General features: G+C 38.0%; 1 protein-coding gene across 6 annotated transcripts in view; it reads right to left on the bottom strand.

Moving 5' to 3' along the window:
* THADA (THADA armadillo repeat containing) overlaps nucleotides 1-27,306 on the bottom strand; it is a 325,993-nt gene that overhangs the window by 249,785 nt on the left and 48,902 nt on the right. For 4 of the 6 annotated variants that reach the window (XM_078444418.2, XM_078444420.2, XM_078444423.2 and 1 more), the window contains 3 exons: nucleotides 25,535-25,696; nucleotides 23,894-24,051; nucleotides 14,214-14,323 (listed from right to left, as the gene is read on the bottom strand). In XM_078444418.2, the coding sequence (XP_078300544.1) occupies nucleotides 14,214-14,323; nucleotides 23,894-24,051; nucleotides 25,535-25,696 (430 nt within the window). The remainder of the gene's footprint in view (nucleotides 1-14,213; nucleotides 14,324-23,893; nucleotides 24,052-25,534; nucleotides 25,697-27,306) is intronic. The other 2 variants (XM_078444419.2, XM_078444421.2) reach the window with 1 other exon arrangement.

The following is a 27,306-nucleotide window of genomic DNA, read 5'->3' as shown; positions in this document are numbered from 1 at the left end:
AGCTTCAATATAACTGATAGAGATGGAACAGCTGGTTTACATTTTGACAAGCCACATCCCCAATATATATTAATAATAACCAAAATATGCAATAGAACCCCAAAACCAACTGAGCTCAAAAACAAGATAATTATCTGGGTAAAACAGAATAGAAATGCAAAGCAGCAAGAATGCTGACACCAGAGATCTGGTGGATTACAGGTCCAGAAGCAGCAGTGATGGCCAGGAACTAGTTCCTGGGGGATAACTCATCTCACTCCCAGGAAATGGGAAATTTCAGGGGCTTCCTCTCCCATGAAGGGAAGTTGGAAAAGGGCTACTGCCAGAGCTCCAGCAGTAGGAAAAGCTGTGGGCCCAGAGAAACCTCGAACCAGGCTGACTTCTAGCTTGGTGACAAGATCTGTAATATTCCCAGTATTACTTTGGGTGGAAGACCTAAAATGCCACTATCTAATCTAATTCCTCTGATAGAGAGGAATGGGCCAAAGGAGAATAAAAAGATAAACCAAAAAGACTCCCAATCATATAGTCAGCAAATCAAAATTCAAAACACAGCCATAAGTTTTACATTAAGAAAAACTATCTTAAAAAACAATAATTTGAGCATAAATTCATTCCACATGAAACAATTTTATGGAGCAGTCTGACAAAGACCTTAAAATAACTGTTTAGAATACTCAAGAGATTAGGAATAACTTCTATTTTAAAAAGAGCAAGGGGAGCCTGGGTGGCTCAGTTGGTTAAGCGTCTGACTTCAGCTCAGGTCATGATCTCATGGTTTGTGAGTTTCAGCCCCGTGTTGGGCTCTGCGCTGACAGCTCAGAGCCTGGAGCCTGCTTCGGATTCTGTGTCTACCTCTTTCTCTGCTCCTCCCCCACTCACACTCTGTCTCTCTTTCTCTCAAAAATAAATAAACGTTAAAAAAAAAATTTAATGTACTTTCAAAATTAAAAAAAAAAAAAGATGAATTCTAGAGAATTAGTGACTCAGACGACAGTTTTCTGGTAAAGGTACCCAAAACAGTACAGAGAAAGAAGACAAAAACACCAAATATATATGTGCACAAATGTACCTGTTTGTATACATACATATAGACAATAGCTTGAGAGACACCAATATATTCTAAGAGGGGTTACAGAAAGCAGGAATAAAGTAACTAGGAGAAAAATACTCAAAGAAATATCTAGAAAATTTCCAAAACTGAAAAAAGTCACAAGGCCTCAGATTCAAAGTATATTCCAAGTATCTACTCCAGGTAAATAAACCCATACCTAGGCATATCACAGTGAAATTGCGATTAAGAGAAAACCTTAAAAGCCACAGGAGAAGAAAGAAAAAATAAGATGCCTACAAAGGAAACCAATTACACCAAAGATAAGTTTCTCACTGGCAATAATAAAAGACACAGATTTTTAAAGCACTGAGGGAAAATAGCTGTTAACCAGAATTCTATACCCAGTTAAACTATACTCAAAAGTGGAGGTAGATAAAGACAATTTGAGACAAACAGTAAGACGGCCTCCCAGAGACCATTATGAAAAGAAATTCTGAAGAACATGCCTCTGCAAAGTTAAGTAGACTCAGAGCAGTCTCAATGTGGTATCTACTAGACATCTCAAACTTAACATACACCAAACTAAATTGCTGATCACCCTCTAAAAATCTATTCTGCCCATATGTAGCATATGATGTAGCATATGAATGATACATATTAGGCCAAATATTTTTTTTTTCTTTTTTTTTTTTTCAATATATGAAATTTATTGTCAAATTGGTTTCCATACAACACCCAGTGCTCATCCCAAAAGGTGCCCTCCTCAATACCCATCACCCACCCTCCCCTCCCTCCCACCCCCGGCCAAATATTTTGGAATCATCTTTTTTCTTAAACATCAAATCCAATTGGTCAATATCTCCTTTCTGTTCTTCCTTCAAATTACATCCAAATTCAGACCACTCTTTACTATCTCCACTACTCTTCAAGCCATCATCATCTCTTTCTTGAATTATAATCATATTGTGATTTCCTAACTGCTCTCTCTGCTTTGACTATTATAGTCTATTCTCAACACAGCAGTCAAAAAAATCCTTTTAAGAGACCACACCATAATACTCTTCTGTTCACAAACCCTCCAATGGTTCCCCATTTTATTCAGAATAAAAGCCAAAGTCCTTACTATATCTAATACTATCTAGTCCTCATTACCTCTCTGATCCTATCTTCTACAACTTTTTTCCTTATTCCACTCCCATCACAAATGGTTTACCTGCTGTGGCTTGAATACTGACCCTAGTCCATGCCTCTCAAGACTTTGGCACCCGACCTTCTCTCTACCTGGAACAATCTTCCTCCAGTTATACAACTGTTGATTATAGTGTTCACTATACTTACCAATATGTACAAATTTTTAATGCTAATTTTTAAAAATCAGGTTTAAAAAAGAGAGAAATTAGATTATTTCCCCAACGTTATAAAGCTTGTGAGTGACAGAGAGAGGATTAAAATGTAGATTGACACCAAAGACCTTGCTTAATGAAAAGGCATTACTTCAAGGTGCCTGTCCTAGATTCTGTTCCACATTTGGCTCAATCTGCTCATGACAGATATTCTATCAACTCTCTATTCTTTGCTTCTGCGGATTTCATTTATTCATTTGGAAAAAAGACCTATCAGGTATCTAGTAGTCTGCTCGGCACTATGCTGTGCCTTAGGAAGGGGAGAGTAGAATAAGAATACCAAATTACACATAATTCAGAAAGCAAGTTCCCGTGGCTTTAGAATGTATTACCACAGTATATGAAGTTTAAGAAATTTACCTTCCTAATCATATTTTATTGTTATCCTTCAGATTGATTTCAATCCCTGTACATATACCATCAGAGTGGGGGTTAGAATAGTTTTTAAACAAACTGAGTGACATGGATGGAAAACTAGCTGGAGAATTAAAATATCCTGCAGAAAAACCACTCAGTGGTTAGCCTACTTGTAACTGACTTGACGTGAACTGTGTCTCACTCATTTGGAAGTATTCCAATTCTCTTGGACAACTGGGAACATTTATGTCTGTTAATAAACTTTCCAGTGTTAACTCATAGCTGGCCTAAAGAAATTATTCCACCTGCACACACAAAGCAACTAATTTCACATTTTAAATGCAAAGTACATTTAAATTCAATACACGAAGCAAAATTCCAGAAAATTATCAAGATTCCATTGCCAGGAAACTAATTATGTGTAAAGGTTAAGCTTTTTGCCAATATCTTCATTTCCCAAATAATAATTTATTTACCAAGCTATTATCACTAAAGGCACTAAAAGGAAGAAAATCCTTTCCTTTTCCCATAAACAGAAAATTTCACTTTGCCAGGTGTCAGAGTGACTCCAAACGAAAATTCATTCAACTAAGTAAGTTAATGGCTTGTGAAAAATGAGTATGAATAAAAACAAAGCTATTTATTACACTAATTGTTAATAAATTTTTCCCCTACCATGGTTCCTTGTTTCACTTTCCTTATGTTTCATTTGCTAATAATTTAAATAATTCTAAATAATGCAAAGAAAAAAGGAGCTTGTTTTGGGGATCAAACCAGAATTTGTCCCCAATCCTGATACAAAGCCAATGATGTGTGTTTACTCAAGCTCACCATTATCAATCATCACCATCATCATCTGAGTGTAAACAGCAATAAGCCATAATTTCAAAAAATAACAAACTCTTAATCTGACTATTCAGAATAATACACTTAGAACCTTAAAACAGTGTATATCACATCAGAGTAAACGATAAAGAGGCAACCAAGTGGGGAATAAATTGGTATTGGTCTGATACCCAAAACAAAGACAAACACTTTGATTCCTACAGATGAAAACAGAGGAAATTGAAAAAAACATGTACCTAGTTACATTAAAGCAAACAAACAGACTGAGGCTTTCAGGGCAAGTAGAAGGAGGATAACCTGATAATTTTAGAATCATCTCCAAACCTCTACCATATTAATGTTGTTAAGAGGAACTTTCTCACTAACCTAAGTCCAAAGTTTTGTAAAGCAAACTTTTAGCTGCCTAAAACATAAAAAACCAAGTCAGACTTTAAACTAAAGTGGGGGCTCTACACCCTTATACTTGGGGGCAGCATACCCACTAGGTTTAGAAGAGAAAAATTATCCATAATGTAAAAAGAGGTATTTGCTTTCACAAGCTACATGCTTTGAATCAATATTCCATGCACTAGCCTAAAATCATCTACCGATGATACTGAACAAATGGATCTAAGATTCCAAGGACAGGTAAGAACAGAGTCAGGCGGAAGCTAAAAACAGCTTGGAGAGACATAGTACACTTTCTGGGAATGAAAACTTTATCTCCATTTATTTTACACATCCATGTGGTTTCTCAGATGTCATCTAGCTCCCCTGCCTGCCCTCTTCCGTGCAACTCCATAACACATACGTATGTACTTTCTTTGTTGATGGTCTTAAAGCTAACATCCATACATATTAATGTTTGTACAATTCTCAAGATACCTTCTATTTTTATATCCATTTGGTTGGGAACTTTCAGGAAAAAAAAAAAATCAAAAGAGGACACAAAGTCCAAAGTCCGTATCCTGACTCACAAAGTCCTACATATTTGAACAACCTCATTCAGCTTCATCTTAATACCATTCTGCTCTTTAATACACCATGGGCTTTTACATTAGCTGTTCCCGTTGTTTAAAAAATTCTTCCTTCAGAAAGCTGCTGTTTCTTGCCATTCAAGCCTTGGCTTATGTTAGCATTAAGAGGAAAGAGAGGGGCGCACGGATGGCTCAGTCGGTTGAGTGTCCAACTTCAGCTGGGGTCATGATCTGGCGGTTCATGGGTTAGAGCCCTGCATCTGGCTCTATGCTGACAGCCTGGAACCTGCTCCAGATTCTGTGTCTCCCTCTCTCTCTCTGATCTTCCCCCGCTCACTCTTCTCTCTCTCTCTCTCTCTCTCTCTCTCTCTCAGCAATAAACACGCCCTTTAATATATAAACTCCATGATACCAGGGACATTTTCTGTCCTATCCACTTCTCTATTCCCAGCACCTGTAACAGGGCCTGACATCCAATCAGGAACTCAACAAATACCTGTTGAATAAATGAGTGACCCATAACTTAGAAATTCCTTTAAGAGTGCCATTCTAAAAACCTAGGTTGACAAAGAAAGAGTGGTATGGTAACTGGAAAAGAAAGTACAAACAGAAGTGCTTTCCAAACACCAGAGGTGCCACCATTAGAACCAGCAGATGCCGTTAATTATTCTTCCCATCACCTGGGATAGACAGCTCAGTTAAAGGAAACTTTTCTTTCTTTTTTAAATGTTTTTTATTTATTTTTGAGAGAAAGAGAAAGAGACACAGCATGAGCAGGGGAGGGGCAGAGAAAGAGGGAGACACAGAATCTGAAACAGGCTCCAGGCTCTGAGCTGTCAGAGCCCAACATGGGGCTTAAACTCATGAACCGCGAGATCATGACCTGAGCTGAAGTTGGACACTTAACCAACTGAGCCACCCTAAAGGAACATTTTTTTGGCCTTTCATTTCTGCCTTGTAATTTATGTTTACGTCTCTAATCCCAAAGATTAAAATGCTGGGCTGCAAGTTCTTCTAAGAACAAAAACCATGTCTTATCCATATTTTTTCTGTGATGCCTATCACAATTTCTTATATATAATAGGTGATCGAAACTTTTGTTAAACTGCTAATCTCTGAAGCAGTATGAATTTCCAAAAATATTTGGATTCTAGTGCCAGCTTGTTCACTAACTAGATGCGTGGCTATGAACAAATCGCTTGATTTCTTAGTAGATAAGAATGAAAAGGAGATAATTACAAGATTGCTTTGAAATTCAATGAGATATTATTATCTGGGTTACTAATACAAATAAAGAAAGCAATGACCCTAAATTATATAAGTCTCCAAAGCTCCTGATGAAAATGTCCCCCCAAACACTGAGTCCCTCATGGCCTTAGTTCTTTGCTCAGGTTCTCACATGTCCCTCTTAGTTCTACAGAGTTAAGTGTTTCAAATTTGGATCCTAGTAACTGCCTCTAGGTTCACTGCAATTCTGGACTACCACATCATATTCTCAATGGTCAAACACAGCGTTTCCTAACACAGCATGTGGCATACAGGAGATGTTCAAGAAATCTTTTATTGAATGATTAAACAAGGACAACTAGGGTTGGTGCCAGGGGATGCACACTAGTTGCGGCTTTAGTTAGGCAAATAAATGGGAAAAACAAAAACAAAAACCAGGTGCAGAAAAGGAGGGCTAGAACTTTAAGGTTTCTCCATGGTGAAGCCACCATGGTGCCTATAAAAACACAATAGCCTAATCTAGAGCTCTGACTGGTCAATGAACCTTCTGTCTACTCCCCAACAAGGAAAGATTACTTTATAAGGAAGTGATTTCAAAACTCCAGAGTTGCTGGTCCTTAGCGATAATGAAGGGATTGAAAGGTAAAAATGGAACCAGGCAAGGCTCCCAAGAACAATGCAACAACTCTGGTTGTTTGTTTTGGTTCTTCATCACACAATCCAGGGGCAGCAAGGAAAAGGGAAAGGTTCCTGAGTGAAGCAGTCCTTGGTTCTCTGGGCCATCTCTCCGCAGTCACCAACCACAGCCGTGGAGAACGCCAAACCTGATTTTGGTAGCAAGTGCCTCTCCACAAAAAGAGGAGACATCCTCTCTGTCTGAAGGATCATTTGTTTTATTTCACTCCCATGTCAGCTTAATACAAAATACACAGTGTCTTTAGTCTTGAGTACATCATACAAATTGTAACTTTCTTACAAAGGATTCCAGGTTCTTCATAAGAAACTCTCCTTAAATGTTATTAATCCACAAAATACTCCTAAGAGATCAGTTTACCAGTTCTAAAGGAAGTTTATTAAAAATGATCCAACTTCCCTCAATCTTTCATGGCCCAAATACCCAGACTTTCCCAATCAGGAACTAGAAAGCAGCACTGTACAATGAGTAGGACGCTCAGAGCTGCAAACAGGCCTCAGAAAGCGGTACCCTCTCACTTTCTCAGAGAGCACACAGCACCCAGAGAGGTTAAATGGCTTTCCTCTTGTCAACAAGGCTGGTAGGGAGAACTCAGCTCTAATTCATACCTCAGTATTCTCTTCTCTAAACACTGAGAGAGGGACACCTGGGAGCTCAATCAGTTGAGCATTCGACTTCAGCTCAGGTCAAAATCTCCCAGTTCGTGAGTTTGACCTCCGCGTCAAGCTTTGTGCTTTGGATTCTGTGTCTCCCTCTCGCTGCCCGTCCCCTGCTCGTGCTGTCTCTCTCTCAAAAATAAATAAACATTAAAAAAAATTTTTTTTTTTTAATAAACACTGAGGGAGATGGTGGTTGAGGGTGTGGGGTGGGAGGAATCAGACCATTCTGATTCTCCTGTTCAACACAGTCAGGAAAAAAAAAAAAAAAAAAAAAAGAGGAAGAAAAAAGAAAAAGGCTGACGGTTGGGGTGTGGGAGAGTTGTTTTTCGTTTTTCCTATGCTAAGTGCTATGGCCTCAATCTCTACTACAGAAATAAATAGGGCAGGCTATAGCTGGTGTTTAGGCCTTTGTGTTGTCTTGAGCAAATCACTGGAGCAAATTATTGTTCCATAAGCAGATTAATCCAATTTCTACCCACAAAGCTATCTCACTCATAGTGGATAAGTATTCTAAGATAAGCATAAAACCCGCAGACTGAAATCAAATTACATTTGCTGTATACTCAACTAATTGGTCATTAGACTATTTTGTGCCAGTAAATCAGGTTCCCTGACTACAAAGTGGCTTTCCAATGGCTTAATCCATCCACCTAAGTATGGTAACACAGAGCTATTTTTGTTAAGTTCTGATTAGTTTTATTACTACTGTTAATTCAGAAATGTTACCTTCATTTCCTCAAACTCTTTCAGTATGGTCATTTTTCCTAACTTAGAGATTTTTCCCAATTTCCAATTATTTCATAAGCTAAATTCTCCACTCCATTCGTTCTTTGGTCAAATATTATGTTTATGATCTCAAGGTTCACGTTTATTATTTCCATTAAACTAAATAAGGACAGATGTGCAGGAAGGCTGCGTGCATGTGCATGCACATTTTAAAAAGGTAACATAACCCTGAAGCATGGAGAAATTTTAAGCCTGAAAAATGATTTGTCCAAATGAGATCCAGTGAGAAAGCTACATATCAACAGAAGTCATCTGAACCTCCCTCACCACCATCAAATATAGTTGAGGTTTACTGCAGACTAAAACATCAGGGGGCTATTTTGAGCCTGAGCTGCAGGCACAGGCAATAAGGACAATGACCAAATCTAAATTGAGTTACCAATAAGAAGGCCATAGGGAAAGAGCAAGATACAGGGGATTAAAAAAAGTGCTTAGAAGTGCAGATCAGATTGTCAGTTCTCTTAATATTTAATATAACCATTCCCTGAGATCAAGGAGAAAAAATTAATAATAAAAACCTTGGGACTTCACTAACAGACCTGAGATAGAGGTTACTCATTGAGAACAAGAATCCTCTGTTATGTCGAAATGACTCAATACCATTATGAGAACTTTAAAAACAAGTATCAACGTTCTAGAAAGAAGGTAATATCTGACTCACCTATGGAGTGGGCTTAAAAATGAAAATTCAGGGGCCAAAAACCAAAGACACCAAGATTTAGAATTTAAATATTAAAACATCTCAGTTTTCAACAAATCCTTTCAATTCACTACATAAATGGGAAGTTTAAAGAATTTTAAAGAATTATGAAGAATAAATATGGCTTCCCAGAGTGATTATTGCTTTGTTATTCTTTATATAATTATTAATGTTTTAAATAAAATTCATAGGACACTCAGAAATTTAAAAAACGGTCTTATTTAGGGATGCCTGGGTGGCTTAGTTGGTTAGGTGTCTGGCTCTTGATTTCAGCTCAGGTCATGATCTCATGGTTCATGAGATGAGCCCCATGTCAGTCTCTGTGCTGACACCGTGGAGCCTGCTTGGGATTCTTTCTCTGCCCCTCCCTAACTCACATGCATGTGCACGTTCTCTCTCTCTCTCTCGCTCTATCTTAAACTAAATAAACATTTTTAAAAAGGGTCTTATTTAGACACATTTGCCAAAGCAGATGTAAATAAAGGTTTAGACATGACTTTATATTACTTCATCAGGAGTTAAATGACTTTTTCACCAAATCTAATACATTACAGTCTCCATTTGTTTCTTGCTCAATCTCATATTCTTTAGAGACTTGGTCTTTCATTCTGCAGCAAATTATTTTTTCATTACTATAATTCAGATGTTCATAAGAAGTTTTCTGCTGAATTTAAATTGTAGTAGCTACAGGGGTGCCTGGGGTGGCTCAGTCAATTGAGCATCCAACTTTGGTTCAGGTAACGATCTCACAGTTCATGAGTTTGAGCTCCACGTCGGGCTCTGTGCTGACAGCTCGGAGACTGGAGCCTGCTTCAGATTCTGTGTCTCCCTCTCTCTCTGTTCCTCCCCCACTCACACTTTGTCTCTCTCTCTCTCTCTCAAAAATAAAGATTAAAAAGAAAATTTAATTGTAGTAGCTATAATTAACTGATGAAAGTTTAAGTGCATATTTAAATTACTTCTGTCTACTATCATTGTTGATGTCCATGAATTAGAACTAGCATTTTTATGACAAAAACTGCTAAATGTCGGCAGTTCATTTTTTCAGGCCAATAACTGAAAATGATTGCAATTATTGCAATAAATAGCTGTAGGCTAAGCTATATTTCAACAAGCAAAGCAATTCAAATATGTGTAGAATAAGACAATATCAAGTATTCACAAAACACTCTTCTACATTTAGAATTGTGGTCAACAATTTAGTCCCTTTACAGTTAGGATTAATTCATGATCGTACAAGTGAAAGCTAGAGTCCCTGGCCTAACACCCTAGTTTAAGATTCTGTTCATTTTCACTGAAACAACAACTTTAAATACTAAAGCCATAGAGGGTAAACAAGCAAACATAAATTTCACCAGAAACTTGAGAGTTATGACTTTAATGCACTTAACCACTTCAATCAAATGCTTACACTGGTTTTTGAAGAAGAGTATGCATATTTCATCAAATTCTAAATAGAGAGCACCATATAAGAAAAGCAGACTCTAGAAAATTAACTCAACATGTTGTTTGTATGTGTGTGTGTATGTATGTGCGCGCAAATGTTGCTTTCAAAAAATTCCCAGAGAAAAAGAATAGCATCTCCCAATCCTATTTATTCTTAGATGATTGTTTAATAGTGAAGTCAGTTTACATTTGAAGACGTTTTGAATAATCCTGTTAAAAACCAATTCAAACAATGTGGCTCATGTTTAACTCCAGTTATTTATCCATCAATCTCTTTAAGTGTTTCCTTCCCTAACACAGCTGTAGTTCAAGAGGTGGCCAGCAGTTGGCCTCCATTTCATGAAAATCCAGCAGTGGATTTTCATGAAAGCCCAGATTTCTTTTTGCAAACTTTTTAACAGTTATATGAAAAATAACTTTTTCATAACTTAAGAGCTTATAAAAAGCTTTTAAAAGGATCCAAAAGAAACACATTTTCTCTTAAAAATCAAAACCAAACAAAAGGAAGCCACACACATTGTTAAGACGTTCTTGCAAAACGTTCTGTTCGGCAGATCAGAAATGTCTCCAAAGGGACCAAGAACCACTTAGTTTGGAATTCAACAGTTGAGAACTCAGAACAGGCTGGTTAAAAGCCAGTAGTGACAGCCATGAGGAGATCTTTAAAGCAGATTAGGAGTGGCTGAGACACCAGGCACTGGGCCTTGCCTGCTCTTCCTGTTCCATTTATTTCGAATGCCTTCAAATGTACCATTCAACCACCCAGTACAGTACCACTGTTCAAAAGCCTCTGTCCTTGGTCCTCTGCTCTCTTCTCCTTTTATGCTCTCCCCTAAAGACTGCAATCTTACTAACTATAATGTTTATGGTGATAACTGCTAAGCCTACATCTGTGTGTTGTATCCCCCAAACTTAACCCCCTATCTCCCAGCTCTGACTTAAATATTTCCACCAGGATATGCCATCACCAGCTCACATACAACACATACAAAACAAATTTATTCATCTTTTTAAAAATGTTTATTTATTTGAGAGAGAGAGAGAGAGAGAGAAGGAGAGAGCACACGAGTGGGGGAAGGACAAGGAGAAGGAGAGAAAGAGAGAAAGAGAGAGAGAGAGAGAGAGAGAGAGAATCCCAAGTAGGCTCCATGCTGTCAGCACAGAGCCCAAAGCGGGGCTTGATCTCATGAACTGTGAGATCATGATCTGAGCCAAAATCAAGAGTCAGACACCTAACTGACTGAGCCACCTAGGCGCCCCTGTTCATCTTTATCAAACTAATTCCTTCTTTCAGTTTCTCTGCCTCTGTTAACATCAGTCCCATTGTTCACCAAGAATTAAACCACTGGAACAATCATGGACTTCTGGTGCCCTCCATCACTCACGTTCACTTGGTTCATGTGGTTCAGATCACATTTTTCAAAGATGGCCACTGCAATATCCCACATGTATTTCTATAATATGATCTCGCCACTTCACCGTTAAACAAAAAGTAGAGTCTAATTCCTCTCTTCTTGAATCTGGACTATCCTGAAGACTCACTTATAACCAAAAGAATGTGACTGAAGCAGGGCTATGAGACTTCTGAGGCTAGGTCAGAAATGACCATGCAGCTCCTGCATGGTTCTCTCGGGACTCTTTCTGGGGAAGCCAGCTGCCATACATGAAAGTCAACTACCTTAAGAATGCCATGCTGAGAGACCACATGTAGTCCCAACCTGGCCCAATCTTCCAGCTGTCCCACCAAGGTAACATAAATAAATAACATGAATAAAGCTGTCCTGGATCCTCCTGATCAGTTCATCTGCCAGTTCAATGCCACCAACTGAAGTCAGTAAACATGCTGAGAAGAATCACCCAGCAGAGCCTTGCCGTAACCCTTGACCCATAAAATCATGAAATATGTAGATATATTATGCAAATATAATAAAATCCACAGCTCCCTTCTAAGCATTCAATACATCATGTGTGGAGTTGTTATGAAGTGGGGCTGAATGCTAACTGACATGCCATCTCTTTCTCTCCATTCCCAGGGCCATCATCACAGAGGAAGCTCTCATCACCTTAGATCTAGATCATTATAACTGGTTCCGGGCTCTCTTCACTGTAATCTGTCATTACAGATCTATCTAATCTAACAGTTCCAACTGGAAAACCACTTTTACACACCAACACCACCATCAACCTCAATCTCATTGATGTTTTCCATTTGTGGAAAGTTTTATAATGCAAACTTGATCCGCACAACAATAGCCAGAGATACATCAATAGGGCGAATATTCTTTTTGTTACTTTAGAGATGAAGGGATCAGAGCTAAAGAGATTAACTTTTGTACAATCTCACTGCCAATAAATGGAATGGATACAAACAGAACTGAGAGCCTATGTCAAAGTTTACTGCTATTTCTCTGTTCTGTGATGCCTCCTATAGTCTATTTCAGATTAAAAAAAAAAAAAAATTCAATGCCTTTCTCCATCCCTACCGCAGCAAACCTACTTTCTAAATATCTGTAATACGGTCTCAATCTACCCAGGGGTACAGTATTGCCTGCTAACACCACTACCACTACAATAAGAATGGCCTGTTTATTCACCTACCAATATGTCGTGCTGATTATAGCCTCTGAACATCTGCTCATAAAGTTTCCTCCTCTCTCCTGCTATCTACTTAAACTTCCCTCATGTGTTAGCAGAAAATCTACTTCCTCCATTAAGTCCTAGCAGCCTATTGCTGTTACTTTCTCTCTGCAAGTCCTACATCATTTGTAAATTTGACCCACATTTCGACAATTACACTGGATTGTTGGTCTTGTTCAAGTGTGTTGGCCTCACTTTCCAAGCAGGTATTCAGCTAACACACATCCATACATAAAGCGATGTTAGGTGCTTACAGCCAGTGTCTGTTCTGACCAGTCAGTACCCATGAAATACCCTCTGTTAAATATCTTACGTTTCATCCCTGCTTATTTCGTAAACAATAAGCTCTTTAAGAACAGGACCCTTGTCTTATAAAGAAGTATTATAGCCTCCAGACCAAACACACTACTAAGCACACAACTAGTGTTCAGTATGCATTTGATAATGATTTGAAGGAAGTGAAGTGTGTTATCAGAAAAAATACCCCTAAAGTCATGTCTACACCAGAAAGAAAGAGTTGAAAAGATAATAAAATATTTTCAAGATCAGCATTTTAATGTCAGGGCCATTCTATAACATATCGTTTAAAGATATTCTGTGCAGCCCATAACTGCAAAATGTTCTCTAAATGTTTTTACCAGGAGTGTGAAAAAAAAAAAAGTTTCAAAAATATTCAAGGAGTAGATGTCTTACCAGCCCAAAATAAAATGTTTGCTGAGGCTACAAGACTGGCAGAACTCTGCTTCATTTCAAAAAGTTTCCAGGCAATGGAAATGTTTTCCTGGAAAATACTACCTTTTATTTAGAGAACACTTGCCATGAACACTTAGTCATTAAGTAATTTAAGGTTTCCTCACAAGTTCTTTAGAGGAAATCTATTATATGAATGAATGAAATTATCAGCACCTATAATGTCAAAAAAACACATTTGGCTAAATACATGAAATCTACCTACGTATTTTTCCAGGTAAGGGGGAAAAATATTTGATACTTTTTGGTCTATTTACTCTTCTTTAAAATTTTTCTATAAGATAAAATTATAAAGGAAAACACAAAATCCGTAAGTGTTTCTCTGTCTGTAATATACACAAATCCAAAAAACTGGAAGCTTATTTTATTCCAAATGCCAGGTAATTTTCAAACAGACAAAACAGTCATTTCATTCAATGAAAAGAAATGGTAACTTCAAAGCTATTTTTAGCAAAATCTCTTGAGTTTGCTTCAAATCACCTTTCAATGGGAGAGCAACTTGGTTTGGACATTTCACTCAATCATCTGCAGTAAAGCACACAATGAAACCTAAGAAAACAATTTCTTCCAAAAGTTTGAAGCCAACTAAGTCTTATTCTTTTAAACATCAAAAGACACAAGTAAATTTTAACTCGAGCACATGGTTTGTACCTTTAGTCTTTTAAAAATGTACACAAAAGGATATTTGTTTTGTTTACCTGTTTAGTATTTCAGTGAGTTTCACAAAGCCAGTGTAAGCCAGTTCAAATGCTCCTCTGTGCCTGGACTGTAAGAGGTGTTGTTTAAAGTAATCTCCTATTTCTTTTACCTTTAAAACAAAATGAAAAATAAATGTCTGATTTATATGTATATTTACAGATATATTTATGTCAGTAATATCATTTAGAACTCAGGACTAGTTCTCTATCCATTTAGCACTTACTCTGTGACAAGTAGTATTTTAAGTGTTTTTATAACAGCACATTTAATCTTTACAGTAATTCCATGAAATAAGTACTATCATTATCTCCACTTTTCATTGGGGAGGGGGCCCAGAAAGGCCAAGTAACTTATTCAAGGTCACACAGCAAGTAAGTAGTAGAGCCAGTACATAAAGCCAGGCAGTCTGGCTCCAGTTGGCTGTCTTTAACTGTTACACTAGAACTGCCTCCCTCTGCCAACTGCACAGACCTCACTGTGTTCTCTGTTAGCTCCTATCACTCAACACCAATAGCAAAGCACACAAGGCGACAACCCTCACACACCTATGGCTAGGTGTGGTTAAAATATACATAACACAAAATTTAACATTTTAACCATCTTTTAAAATGTTTTTAATGTTTATTTTTGAGAGAGAGAGAGACAGGGCATGAGCAAGTGGAGGGGCAGAGAGAGAGATGGAGACAGAATCCGAAGCAGGCTCTAGGTTCTGAGCTGTCAGCACAGAGCCCAATGTAGGGCTCGAATCCACAAACCACGAGATCATGACCTGAGCCGAGGTCGGACGCTTAACCAAGCCACCCAGGCACCCTCATTTTAACCATGTTTAAGTGTACAGTTCTGTAACAGTACATTCACACTGTTATGCAACCATCAGCACCATCCATCTATAGAACTTTTTCATCTTCCCCAACTGAGACTCCAATCCATTAAACAATAACTTCCAAAAATTACCTTTAGAGATATACACTTGTTAATGGCAATGCAAGATTTGTGCAAATGGACTCCTGAAAACTGAAAAGTGATATGCTTTACTCTGAGTTGGAACCATGGAATTTTCCAGAATGCTACCTAATCACTTTTCTACATGTTGCAAGTTTAGACAAATAACAAATATGGCAATTTATTTTAAAGAAGACATGATTAATGATGTCTTTAGTTGTTGATGAGGTTTTGTACAGAATTAACTATTAAATGGGCTAATTGTACTTTTATGCCAGTAAGATTTGGCGGCTACAGACTTTAGAAAAATCCAAATTTTGTATAAAGCTCAGGACCAAAATTGTAACTGGCTCTCTCTTTTTTCTTTTTTTTTTAAATTTATCTGGAGTCGGGGAGAGGGGTAGAGAGAGAGGGAGACAGAGAATCCCAAGAAGGCTCCACGCAGCTACCATCCAGAGTCTAACGTGGGACTCAAACCCACAAAACTGTTGAGATCGTGACCTGAGCCAAAATCAAGAGTCGGACACTCAACTGACTGAGCCCCCAGGTGCCCCTGTAATTGGCTCTCTTGATCCAAGACTCCCCAGCAGATCACAGTATGGTGAGAAGGCAAGATGTCCCAAGATAGTTCAGATATGCTTACCTAGAAACACTTTCTACCTCTGCACAATGACTAGGTTAGTGCCCTGAACACATTAGAGATAACAAACAGTGCAAGGTGTAGTTAAACATGTGGCCATGGGCAAGTGTCTCAGTTTCCTCATCTACAAACCGGGGACAGCAGTAGCACTTGCCTCAAAATTATATATTAAAATGAATTAATAAACTTACAAGTCCAGAACAGGACCATAACTTATAATCTAATTCAGTTCTGGGTTTCCAAATAGAGGAAAAGTAAAGACATTACTCCATACTCAAAATATACCTGATTATAGAGAGGCAACAAGCAATACATTTAGAGAAGTAAGAATCAGATATAAAACAACAAAGAACCAGAAAAGCAATTAATAATAGTAATTTAAAAAGTCTAACATTTTAATATCCCAAAGAATGAGAGATCATGTTTTTCAGCTCAAGTTTTCAGGCAAAGATCTGATGATACTCCTACTTTTTAATATATATTTTTTAAGACCCACATACTGCTAGTTATCAAAAGCCACAGTCAAGGTAAGCTTTGTCATTTTCTCTTCAATACGGTAATTTCAGAGCATATTTTCATCAGAATTATCAAGCCTTAAATCTGAATTTAACCCCCAAGATAGATCTGAAGCTCAGTAATCCTACAAAATGGGGACCAGAAGAAATTCCAGTTAGCTATGTTGTTATGGCTATTGTTTCTATTATTAGAGAAATAAAAGAAGATGTCTAAGAAGGTGTTTTAAGCCATGGAAAACAAAAACAGGAAGTCATAAAGTTGAGGTCTAAGCTCCTTAACTTTTTTTCTAAAATGTTACAGATAGTAAAACATACTTCAGGAAAAGACAAATGTTAACTATTAAAGTGCTATTCTGTGAACTTACAGTGGTTCACCATCTAGTTCTTAAGCAAAGATTTTCTTTTCATTACTTCCTTTATCCTAACTCTTTTTAAAGGGGCCTAAACCAAAAAGCATATAATAAAATCAAAGACCTCAGAAGCGTGACCAGTGGACGTTCTTCTCAAGGGTGGACCTTGATTTTAGGTAATCCTGGCCTCAGGAAACAGAATGAGGTTCTCAGAACACAACTGAGAAGTAGACAGTTTTTCCTCATTTTATACTGAACATAATCTCCCACCAAACCCACCTACGTAATACTGCGAATTTGTGCCTTTGAAGAGAATATGCAATGTATGTTAATTAGACAGTAAATATTTCTGGAGCACCAGTAAATATTTCTGGAGCACCCAGCCAAATGCTTAGTAGCTTAGTGCTAGGGTAGATGGGGAAGAACAAAACAAGACATCTGTCCTCAAGAGGCTTTCAGTTCAGAGAAAAACACTATGCTGAGTGGTACCCATTAGACGCCTAACAACTCCAAGAAATGAAAGATCCTTCTGCTCTGGAATAAATTATTGCAAGAAGCTTTGTGTTCAGACCTTGAACCACATATACTTGGGTGGATCAAAATGGAAGAGGGTAAGTAACATGAGAAGAGGCTGGGTGGCTAGAAGGAATGAATAAACATTTATTAAATACCTGCTACCTGCCAGACACTTTACTGGATCTTCCTATATGAAGGAACACAGATTATGTAAGAGAAGGTTAGGAGACCTGGCTGAATGACCTTAAGGTTCCATTCTAGGAAACAGAGAAAGATAAGGTTGCAAATTGGGGATGAACCCCATTACCAAGGGTTGAAAGAGTCAGCAGGGCAGTGTGGTCTCTGAGCAGCTGGACAGGAAAAAGGGCCATGCTCACACCTCCCACTGGATAATCAGATGACAGGCACAGATCTGACCCTAACAACTTAGAAAATTAATGACAACAGTCAGAATCAAATAGATTTTTGGGGCGCCTGGGTGGCTCAGTGGGTTAACCGTCTGACTTGGCTCAGGTCATGATCTCACGGTTCTTGAGTTCGAGCCCCGCATCTGGCTCTGTGCTGACAGCTTAGAGCCTGGATGGAGCCTGCTTTGGATTCTGTGTCTCCCTCCCTCTCTGCTCCTCCCCCAGTCAGTTCTGTCTCTCAAAAATAAATAAACATTAAAAAAATCTTAAAAAAAAAAAAATAGAATTTTTAAATGTATCTTAAAAATGAAAAAGCCTTCTGAAAACTCCAACCCAACTGCCTTTTTATTAGATGCGACTGAGGTCCTATCTAAAGTTGACAAAAACATGGATGATTTCTTCACAAAATATTTCTTAATGAATAACATACATCTCAAGATTTCTGAAAGAGAATTAAGGTATAAATGCAAAAAAAAAAAAAGGGGGAGGTGGGGCACTGATTTCTATTCTTAAATTCTAGTGACTATCTTTTTAAGTTTAGCAGATCCTGGTTCTAAATTTTCATAAAACCTATTTGTATAGGTCAATTAACACGCTTTCTGGATTTACAGGGTGTAAATTTCCACAGGGGAAAACAGCTACATGCCATGTCTCTAGGCATCTATAATTTACCATTAGGCTAATTAGAGGAGCTAAATGTACAATCAAGAGTCTAAAACCCATACAGGACAAATTTAAATACATTTTTAAATATCTGTCCTTTGTCTATAGAGAGAAATACGGCTGAAAAATCAAGGCTAATTCCATTCATTTTAAAGTAGATAAACCAAAAGGGATTTAAGTGTTGGTGGAACATTTCTACAAAAAGCATATGTGGTGGTTAAGCTCTGATACTCTGATATAGTGGGAGGTCTGGGTTCAGGAACCCTACTCAGCCTCCTTACTAACATAAGCTAATTCAGCTGACTTTATTTTATTATATTATTTATATGTGAAATGGAGATAAAACTAGAACCTACTTCATAGGATTGTTCTAAGAAATAAGTAAAATTACACATAAGCATTGTGCAGAGTCCCTGTCAGAGTAGCAAACACTAAGTGTCCGTTTTGTTTTTATTTTGTATCACCAAGTAGTGAGACTTAATCCCTTAATTTAAATTATGACTTTAGGACACAGCCACTTCTTATTACCTTAGGAATGTCACTAATTCCTCTTTGGTTAAATAGAACGGTTTGTAAAAGTTTATACCACAGAGGTTAATTAATGTTTTAAACTGTACGTTCTCTACTATAGGGATTTCTTACTAAAACCGGGGATTCTTCAAAGCCCAAATGTTGCTCTCCTACATAATAACAACAAAGATTATATTTTTCTGGTATTTAGACATCTTCTTAGCAGTTTATTCTTTGCTTTCTAGCAAATTCCTAACCACGTGCCATTTTAACTGGTGTCCTTTAGTCTAACTTTCTACAAACGTTTATCTTGTATCTCCCATTACATTTCTAAGCCCTTCGAGGTCAGAGAACCACATATTACATTTCTTTATGTTCCCACAACACCCTTGTCGTATGGCAGTCAACAGGTGACTTAAGAGATGTGTTTAATTCCATTTCACAGCTTAAAAATGGTAACCTGAATTCGGTACAATTCAATGCATACTTATTCATAATTTCTAAAAAATAAACCCTGGCAAAATACAAAAGGCAATTTCTTTACGACTTACAAATGCCAATAAACCTAGATCTCCTGTTGCAGACCATTACAGAAAATCTAAAACGGTAACCAAGACACTGAGAAAACGTGTAAACCCAATTAGCCATGAGCATCATAAAAATGACAACAGAATCTAAAGTAGGAATTTTAAAAAAATAGCTGATTTCTAATCGGTAATGATTTTCATTCACGTGAGTTCTAGGGCAATAATTAGTAGGAAGGGGAAAACAAATATGAAAATTTTACCCCAAAGCTTTTTTTTAGGAATATTAGGGGAAATACATAAACATATGAATTGATACTCCGGATACAGGGAGCTGTTTACAAAAAATCAGTAGACGCTGGGTATCCAATATTCCTTGGAGAAAGGACCAACGAAATGTATCAAGAAAAAGCTCTGCCTCAGCAAAACATCCAGCTTGAAACCTAGACACACACCAGCCAGGAAGTTGTGAGATAAGGTTGAGCGTACTGCCTGCTCTTTAAGGGGCTCGACTTACATCCCTCAAAGTTGGTTTTATCTCTGCCCCTCGCACAGGAACATTCTGAAAGAACCTTTCATTAGGTGATTACCTTGCAGGAGGAAAGTCAGACATGCCTCTGAATGAACACATTTTCCTCTTGCCGAAGCCGTGGAGGACACACTGCTTCACAAGAAGTGATTTAGGGAAATGAATCATTTGCTGAAAAGTTCAGTAGCAAGTTGCCTTACTGTCCTGTTGCTTGTAAATGTCTGGCTGGGCATGGGAAGTAGGGAAAATTAAATTTAAAGAAAAATTAAACGAGCAGCTAAGAATAAAGGCAGCACTGTGCCGTGTCCGAACACAGGCTGGAAAGGAGAACTGGGTTCTGGTCCTGCAACTGCCACAAACCAGCTTTGTGATCTTGGGCAAACCAGGTGACATCCAACGGCTTCAGTTTCCCCTTGTATGAGAAGGCTAGATCATATAAGAAGGCTAGATCATATCATCCCTGTGATCCTTCCAGCTCTCAGTCTGTGAACACAGCTCTGAAAACTGAGTCACTAACAGGCACCAGACCTTCTTGTACAGCAGCAAATTGTAATCTTCAAATTGTGTCTCACTGCCGGTCAGCTGGCTAGAAACCACCCCCTCGTGTATGCAGGATTTAAGTGGTCATCCCTTCAACAAACGGCCCTAAAACCAGGATGGGATTAAAGGAATCAGGCTACAAATTTGAGACATCAAATTTTAAATTAGAATAGAACCATACTATTTTCAAGAGTGAAGGGTGAATTGAGAGTAAAAGAAGCATCGGGCTGAGCGTCAATATTTTAGGTCGTATGGAAAAGCCTCCATCCACTGAGAGAAAAGTAGAACACAGTTATTATTATTCTTGGGAATAAGAAATACACGTCCCATATTCCTCCCACAAGTGACTTCTGCCTACAAGTCACTTCACTGCTTCTGTCTGTGCAAGTCTATTATGGATACCCTCACCTCAGGTACTGACTCTTAAATTCTTAGTTTTGCTGCTAGGTGCACAAAAGATGTAGTGTCATAAGGGTGACTGTGCCCTGGGGAGGAAAGTGGACTTCAGGCAAGGCTCAGCCACTTCAATATAAATTATATCCTGTCATGTATATATTTTTTAACTCTTAAAGGTTTTAAGTACATGGAAATATTTTTATTTAAAAGAATTTCATGGAGCAAAATTCTATGTCTAAAAGTAGGAATCTTCTAAGCAATATGAATAACACTAATTTCTTGATGACTTTGATTTTCACTGACTAAAGACTCCTAAATGGAGGCATTTCTTTAAAGACAGCATGATTAAGAATAAAGTCTTCCACAGGCAGCATGGTTTCAAGGTCAGAACAGTGCTATCATGTACATTCTTGATTGCTCATTCAGTTGTTAGTTTCCTCTCAAACCAAAAATGTGACGTCATCATGTGAACAGCGACGTGGAAAAATGGCTGAATCTCATTAGGAAAGAAATTCGTAGTTTACAGAAAAACAAGATTCTATTTTGTATTCAAGAAAACAGCCATTAGAAGAATCCTTTGCTTTATGGGAACCTCTCTGCTATTGTTGCTATTGTTGTTGTTGTTTTGTCTTTTTTTTTTTCTTCTTTACAAACATCTCTTTTAGTTTATATTAATTCTCAGTCCCAACACCGTTATCCCACGTAAATTAAATTCAAACCATTTGGGTGCTATGTAAAAAGTGTCAAGGACACACGGTTTTCACAGAAAGCTTTCAGGTCTTTCTCGACTATAGTGAAAGCAAAATATGCTTCCCTTAATTTTTTTAAGTGTAGTTATTTATTTTGGGGAGGGGAAGGGGAGAGAGAGGCAGGGAGGGGCACGAGGGGGGGGGAAGAGAGAGAGAGGGGGAGAGAGAGAGAGAGAGAGAGAGAGAGAGAATCCCAAGCAGGCTTTGAACTGGCAGTGCAGAGTCTGACACAGGGCCCAAACTCAAAAACTGGGAAATCATGTCCTGAGTTGAAATCAAGAGTTGGATGCTTAACCAACTGAGCCACCCAGGCTCCCCTAATTTTTCTTAAACGCTACGCAACAAACCCCAAAAAACTAGACGTTTTAACTTGTCCTTGAAAAGAGGAGTTGAACAGGGAAGAGACTCTTGTACATGTTTACTTCTTAGTAAGACGGTACACATCAGTGAAGTAATCATTAATCATAGCTGGATTCCCCCGCGAAGGTGTTGGCATTGGCACTGCAGCTGGTCACCAGCAATGACTGCAAGTAACTCTAGAACACTGACGCCTATTTGATTTGGAGGAGAATAAGGAACACAATGACGCTGGCAGTGTACTGTTCTCCTCCACCATTCTCCGCCTCAGGGCCTTGCAACATCACAGGACCAGCTGTTAACCAGATGCAAGCACATGGCCACGGAGAGTGTGTGAATAAAAATATTAGCATTATTTCCATGGAACTAGTCACATGGTTATTACAGAAAAAATCAGCATTTAGTGTACTATGATATTTGTTTTGTTCTTAAATGTAACACCCTAGGGGAAAAATTACCTTACTTGATAAAGGGTACAAATGAAAGTACGTGTTATATATCTTTGCTGGAAAACGGTGGGAAATAGATTTGCTGAAACCATATGGAAAGGAAGAGAGAATCAATTAAAAACAGAAATCTAATAAATCTAAAATATTTCCAAATGAAATGCTTGTGGTAAGCTAATTTCTTGTAAACATTGCACTCAAGTCACTTGAATAGTCCCAGATGGTGACCTGACTTTGTGGTCTTAAAATAAAAGTCAGCCAAAAAACCAAAGTGACTACAATTTTATTATCAATGTAGTAGGAAGCAAGAGATCCATAAGTAACCAATATAGCACTTTTTTTCCTTTCCAAATTTTTTTTTAAGTTTATTTATTTATTTTGAGAGAGAGAGAGAGAGAGAGAGAGAGGGAGGGAGAGAGGGAGTGAGTGAGTGGGGTAGGGGCAGAGAGAGACAGACAGACAGAAAGAATCCCAAGCAGGCTCCAGGCTAACAGCGAACCGAACTGTGAGATCATGACCTGAGCCAAAATCAAGAGTCAGACACTCAATCAACTGAGCCACCCAGGTGCACCATTTTCCTTTAAGAAGTTTAAGAGGTTTGGGGCGCCTGGGTGGCTCAGTTAGTTGAGCGTCCGGCTTCAGTTCAGATCATGGTCTCACAGTTCGTCAGTTCAAGGCCCACGTCGGGCTCTGTGTTGACAGCTTAGAGCCTAGAGCCTGCTTCAGATGCTGTGTCTCCCTCTCTCTCTCTGTCCCTCCCCTGCTCGCACTGTCTGTCTCTCTCTCAAAAATAAGTAAACATTAAAAAAAAAAAAATTTAAGGGGTGCCTGGTTGGCTCAGTCGGTTGAGCATCTGACTTTGGCACAGGTCATGATCTCACAGTTCATGAGTTCGAGCCCCACGTCAGGCTCTGTGCTGACAGTGCAGAGCCTGGAACCTGCTTTGGATTCTGTGTCTCCCTCTCTCTCTGCCCCTCCCCCCCTTCATGCTCTGTTTCAAAAAAATAAACATTTAAAAAAAAATTTTTTTTAATTTAAGAAATGTAAGAGGTTTGTGGAGTTTTGCTAAATAGACAATTTCATTTAAATTTACAATTTAAATTTGGGGCTCCTGGGTGGCACAGTCGGTTAAGCATCCGACTTGGATTAAGGTCATGATCTCACAGTCTATGAGTGCGAGCCCCGCTTACAGTACAGAGCCTGGAGCCTGCCTCAGATTCTGTCTCCCTCTCTCGCTGCCCCTCCCCTGCTCATGCTCTGTCTCTCTCTCTCTCTCTCTCTCTCTCTCATAAATAAACATTAAATGTTTTTTTTTAATTTACAATTTAAATTTCTATATGGTAAATGGAGAAATAAAAATTAAAATGATAATCTTGAAGACAGAAGGTAAAATCGACAGTTCTTTATAACTTAGAAAAATAAAAATTTCTAAAACTGCCATCGTTTGGAAATGTACTCCAAGGCCTAATTTCTATACTCCCATGAATTTTCTTCAGTTGACATCTGTATGATTTTATTCAAGAAAAATTCAAAACTCATTTGTTTTCGAGTTATGGGACCAGAAATTATACCAGGTGGAATAAACATATACCTACCTGCTCCACTGTCAATAATCCGCTGGGGGGTTCTGGCATGGACTGCATGGGGAGAAGCTGGCACAGCGTGCCTAAAAGTAAGGCAACTTCCTTCATACTTCGCCAACAACACACCAGCACCATCTGAGCAGTTACATCGCATGTTTTTCTTTCTTTACCTTAAAAAAAAAAAACAATCTCTTGCAACACTAGACACTTGATTACTCACATCCCAGGTTTCTTAGAATAAGATTATTCATAATTTCCCCAAGAATAATCTGCTTGAACAAATCAATTCTTATATTTATTCATGAGAAAACAACTAACATTTGTTGAGCATGTGCTCTCAGTAGGAATCATGTTAAGCATTTTTTAATATAGTTTGTTTTCAAAATAAATTTTGAAATAAAACACAACACCATTTCAAAACTTAAGTCTAACTTTCAGAAATTAATGAAACAAACTCTCTCTGCCTCGTGGTCATCCATAAATTGACCATAATAAATATACTTCATTATTCATCTTGGTGAGGGTGGCTGTTATATCAGTAAAGGGGCAAGATAAAACTTTTAAAATCAAAGGAAAATACAAATTCTCTTTCAAAACATATTTAAATTCCATGGCCCATAAGTAATAATTATGCTTACTCTTTTTTTCTCGCTTTAAGAATATTTTAGTACTGACATTAAAAAAAAAAAACCCAAGACAATTTAAAAGGCAAGGTAACAAAGCAATATTTATAATGTAACTCCATTTGTGTGTGTTTTTTTTTTTACCCCATTTGTGTTTTTTAAAAGCCCGCTAAACTCAAAGAGAAAATGTACATACACATCAATACATAGAATAGATCTAAAAACACATACATTAAAAAGAAAAGAAGTGGGATGGGGAAGAAATAACAAATTTTAATTTCTTTTTTTTTTGTTTTTGTTTTTTAAGGTAAAATGTAAACACTGAATTGAAATTTTAATTAAAGCTTTAATTTGTTTTTAATTAAAATATACCTCTCTATTGCTTGAAACTATTACAATAAGCATATATTTAGATGTTATAGTGTGTAATTTAAAAAAATAAAAACACAAAGAAATTTTGTTAAGTCAATATCTCCATCTAGTGGACAATGTAGGATATGTAATAAATCACAAGGATATTACTAGTGATGACTTTTTATAACACTATAGAAAATGACACAGTAACAACTAATGAGAAAACAAGCAGTAAGAACACAACTTCTGGACGCTTGATACAACAGAGCAGCTCACACTTTACTGAGTAATAAGGCTGATTTCCCTTAAAAGGCTGCCTGGTTGTAAGGACTCTCACTGAAGACAATGAACCACACGGAGGGGAGGAGCCAACTGCTACCCAAACCCAAGTTCACAGGGCACCACTGCTCTTACACAACCTGGCTGTCAAGACAGCTGTTAGCACTAAAAAGCTTTCTGTTGGAGCACCTTCTATGCCGCACTGGGATGCACCATTTTCTGGTAAAAGTCTTAGAAACTCATTCCTCAAACTAAATCATTGATAAGCTCAAAGGCTTTATTTTCTAGAAATGCTCTGCAAACATCTGCAGCCTGATTTACTATATAAAAAGAGCATTTTGTACATTTTGTCACTAAAACACCGATTACAATATTACAATATTGATTTTATACATGCTACCTTTGATCTCTGCAGAAGCACCAATATCCAGCACACTGGCATTCAAGTCCTCCAAATCAAAACTATCACGTTCTTTCAGTATTTTGGCTTGATTGAAGTAGTCATTAGTATCTCGTGGCTGAATCTCACTCAGAATCATCTGTAAGCGGCTTGCTGACTCTGAGGAAAAAAAATGGGAGTGCACAAACTCCAGTTCCGAATCCCTTGCAGATTTCCCTTGGGGGTATTTGCCTTCCCAAATTTTGTAATTTTTTTTTTAACGTTTATTTATTTTTGAGACAGAGAGAGACAGAGCATGAACAGGGGAGGGGCAGAGAGAGAGGGAGACACAGAATCTGAAGCAGGCTCCAGGTTCTGAGCTGTCAGCACAGAGCCCGACGCGTGGCTCGAACTCACGGACCGTGAGATCATGACCTGAGCCGAAGTCAGACGCTTAACCTACTAAGCCACCCAGGTGCCCCTGTAATTTTTAATACTTAATAATCAGCTCTATTAGAAGGGACACATGGGGTAGATAATGTGAAAATTATTTATGTAAGGTCTTCATGACACTTGAGTATGCTTTTAAAATACGACAAAAATTTTAAATTGGTTGAAGACAGGACAAAACAATACAACAGAAACTCTCCATAGGACAAAGGCCACCATCTCATTTACGTTGCTTTTCTTAGTGTTGTCTAAGAATCTCCAAGACGGTGCTCAATCATGTGAAAAAAGAGCACCAAAGTGCAATTTTGTTTTAAGAGGTAAGAAACCACAACGACAAAAACAATTCTTAATATAATATTGTATTGTCAACCATGCTTCAATTAGAAATAAAGAAAAAAACGCTTTTATAGCCCAGAAAGATTATAAAGACTCTATATTTGACTTTGAAATACATTACACAATATACTGCTTTCTAAGTATGATTTACAATCCTAGTATTATATTGAACTTCATATTTATTCCTTAAGCACTTAATGGATTAGGAAATGCAAGCTCCATGAATGCAACACTTTGTTCGCTGCTGGGTCTCCAGCGCCTACACCAGCCACTGGCTCATGGCAGAGGTTCAGTAACATGGACTAAGGGAATGAATACGTGACACAGTAATAAGAGCTAGCCAGGCTCAGATATTTTAAGAAAAAAAAATAAATAAATAACGACAGCTAATCACCTGAAACTAATTAACGAATCAAAGAATGGGTATTTCATATACCTATTATACAAACTTACATTTTAGGTCTAAAAGGAGCTATAAAGACCCAAACTGCTACCATGATGATTCAACCAATGTCTTCTGTTCATTCGTGACCTCCATGAAATATTGCCAAAACAAATTTTGACAGCCATGAAAATGTATCGCTGGCAGAGCACCTGGGTGGCTCAGTTGGTTAAGCATCCGACTCCTGATACCGGCTCAGGTAGTGATCTCGCAGTCGTGGGATCGAGCCCTGAGTCAGGCTCTATCCGGGCTGAGGATGAAGGCTGCTTGGGATTCTTTCTCTCCTTCTCTCTCTCTGCCCCTCCCCTGGTCATGCTCTCTCTCTCACTTGCTCTCTCTCAAAATACAAAAAAAAAAAAGTTATCACTGGCTCCAAATAGAAACCATGGAAAGACTTAGAAAAAAAGGATAATCAGAATAAAATGTGACCCATTCACTTTTATGGCTTTCAGAGAAAAGAAACATTTTCAAGAAATTCAGAATGCATGGCAGATAGTGTGGGGGGAAAAAAACAGGAAAAACGGAGACAACCAGAGGAAAAAAGAAAAGGCAAAAATCAAGG

The sequence above is a fragment of the Panthera onca genome, chromosome A3 (assembly GCF_046562875.1).
Source record: "Panthera onca isolate mPanOnc1 chromosome A3, mPanOnc1 haplotype 2, whole genome shotgun sequence".
Classification (NCBI taxonomy): domain Eukaryota; kingdom Metazoa; phylum Chordata; class Mammalia; order Carnivora; family Felidae; genus Panthera; species Panthera onca.
Note: the sequence above shows the minus strand (reverse complement) of the source record. Positions and strands in the feature narration are given on the sequence as shown.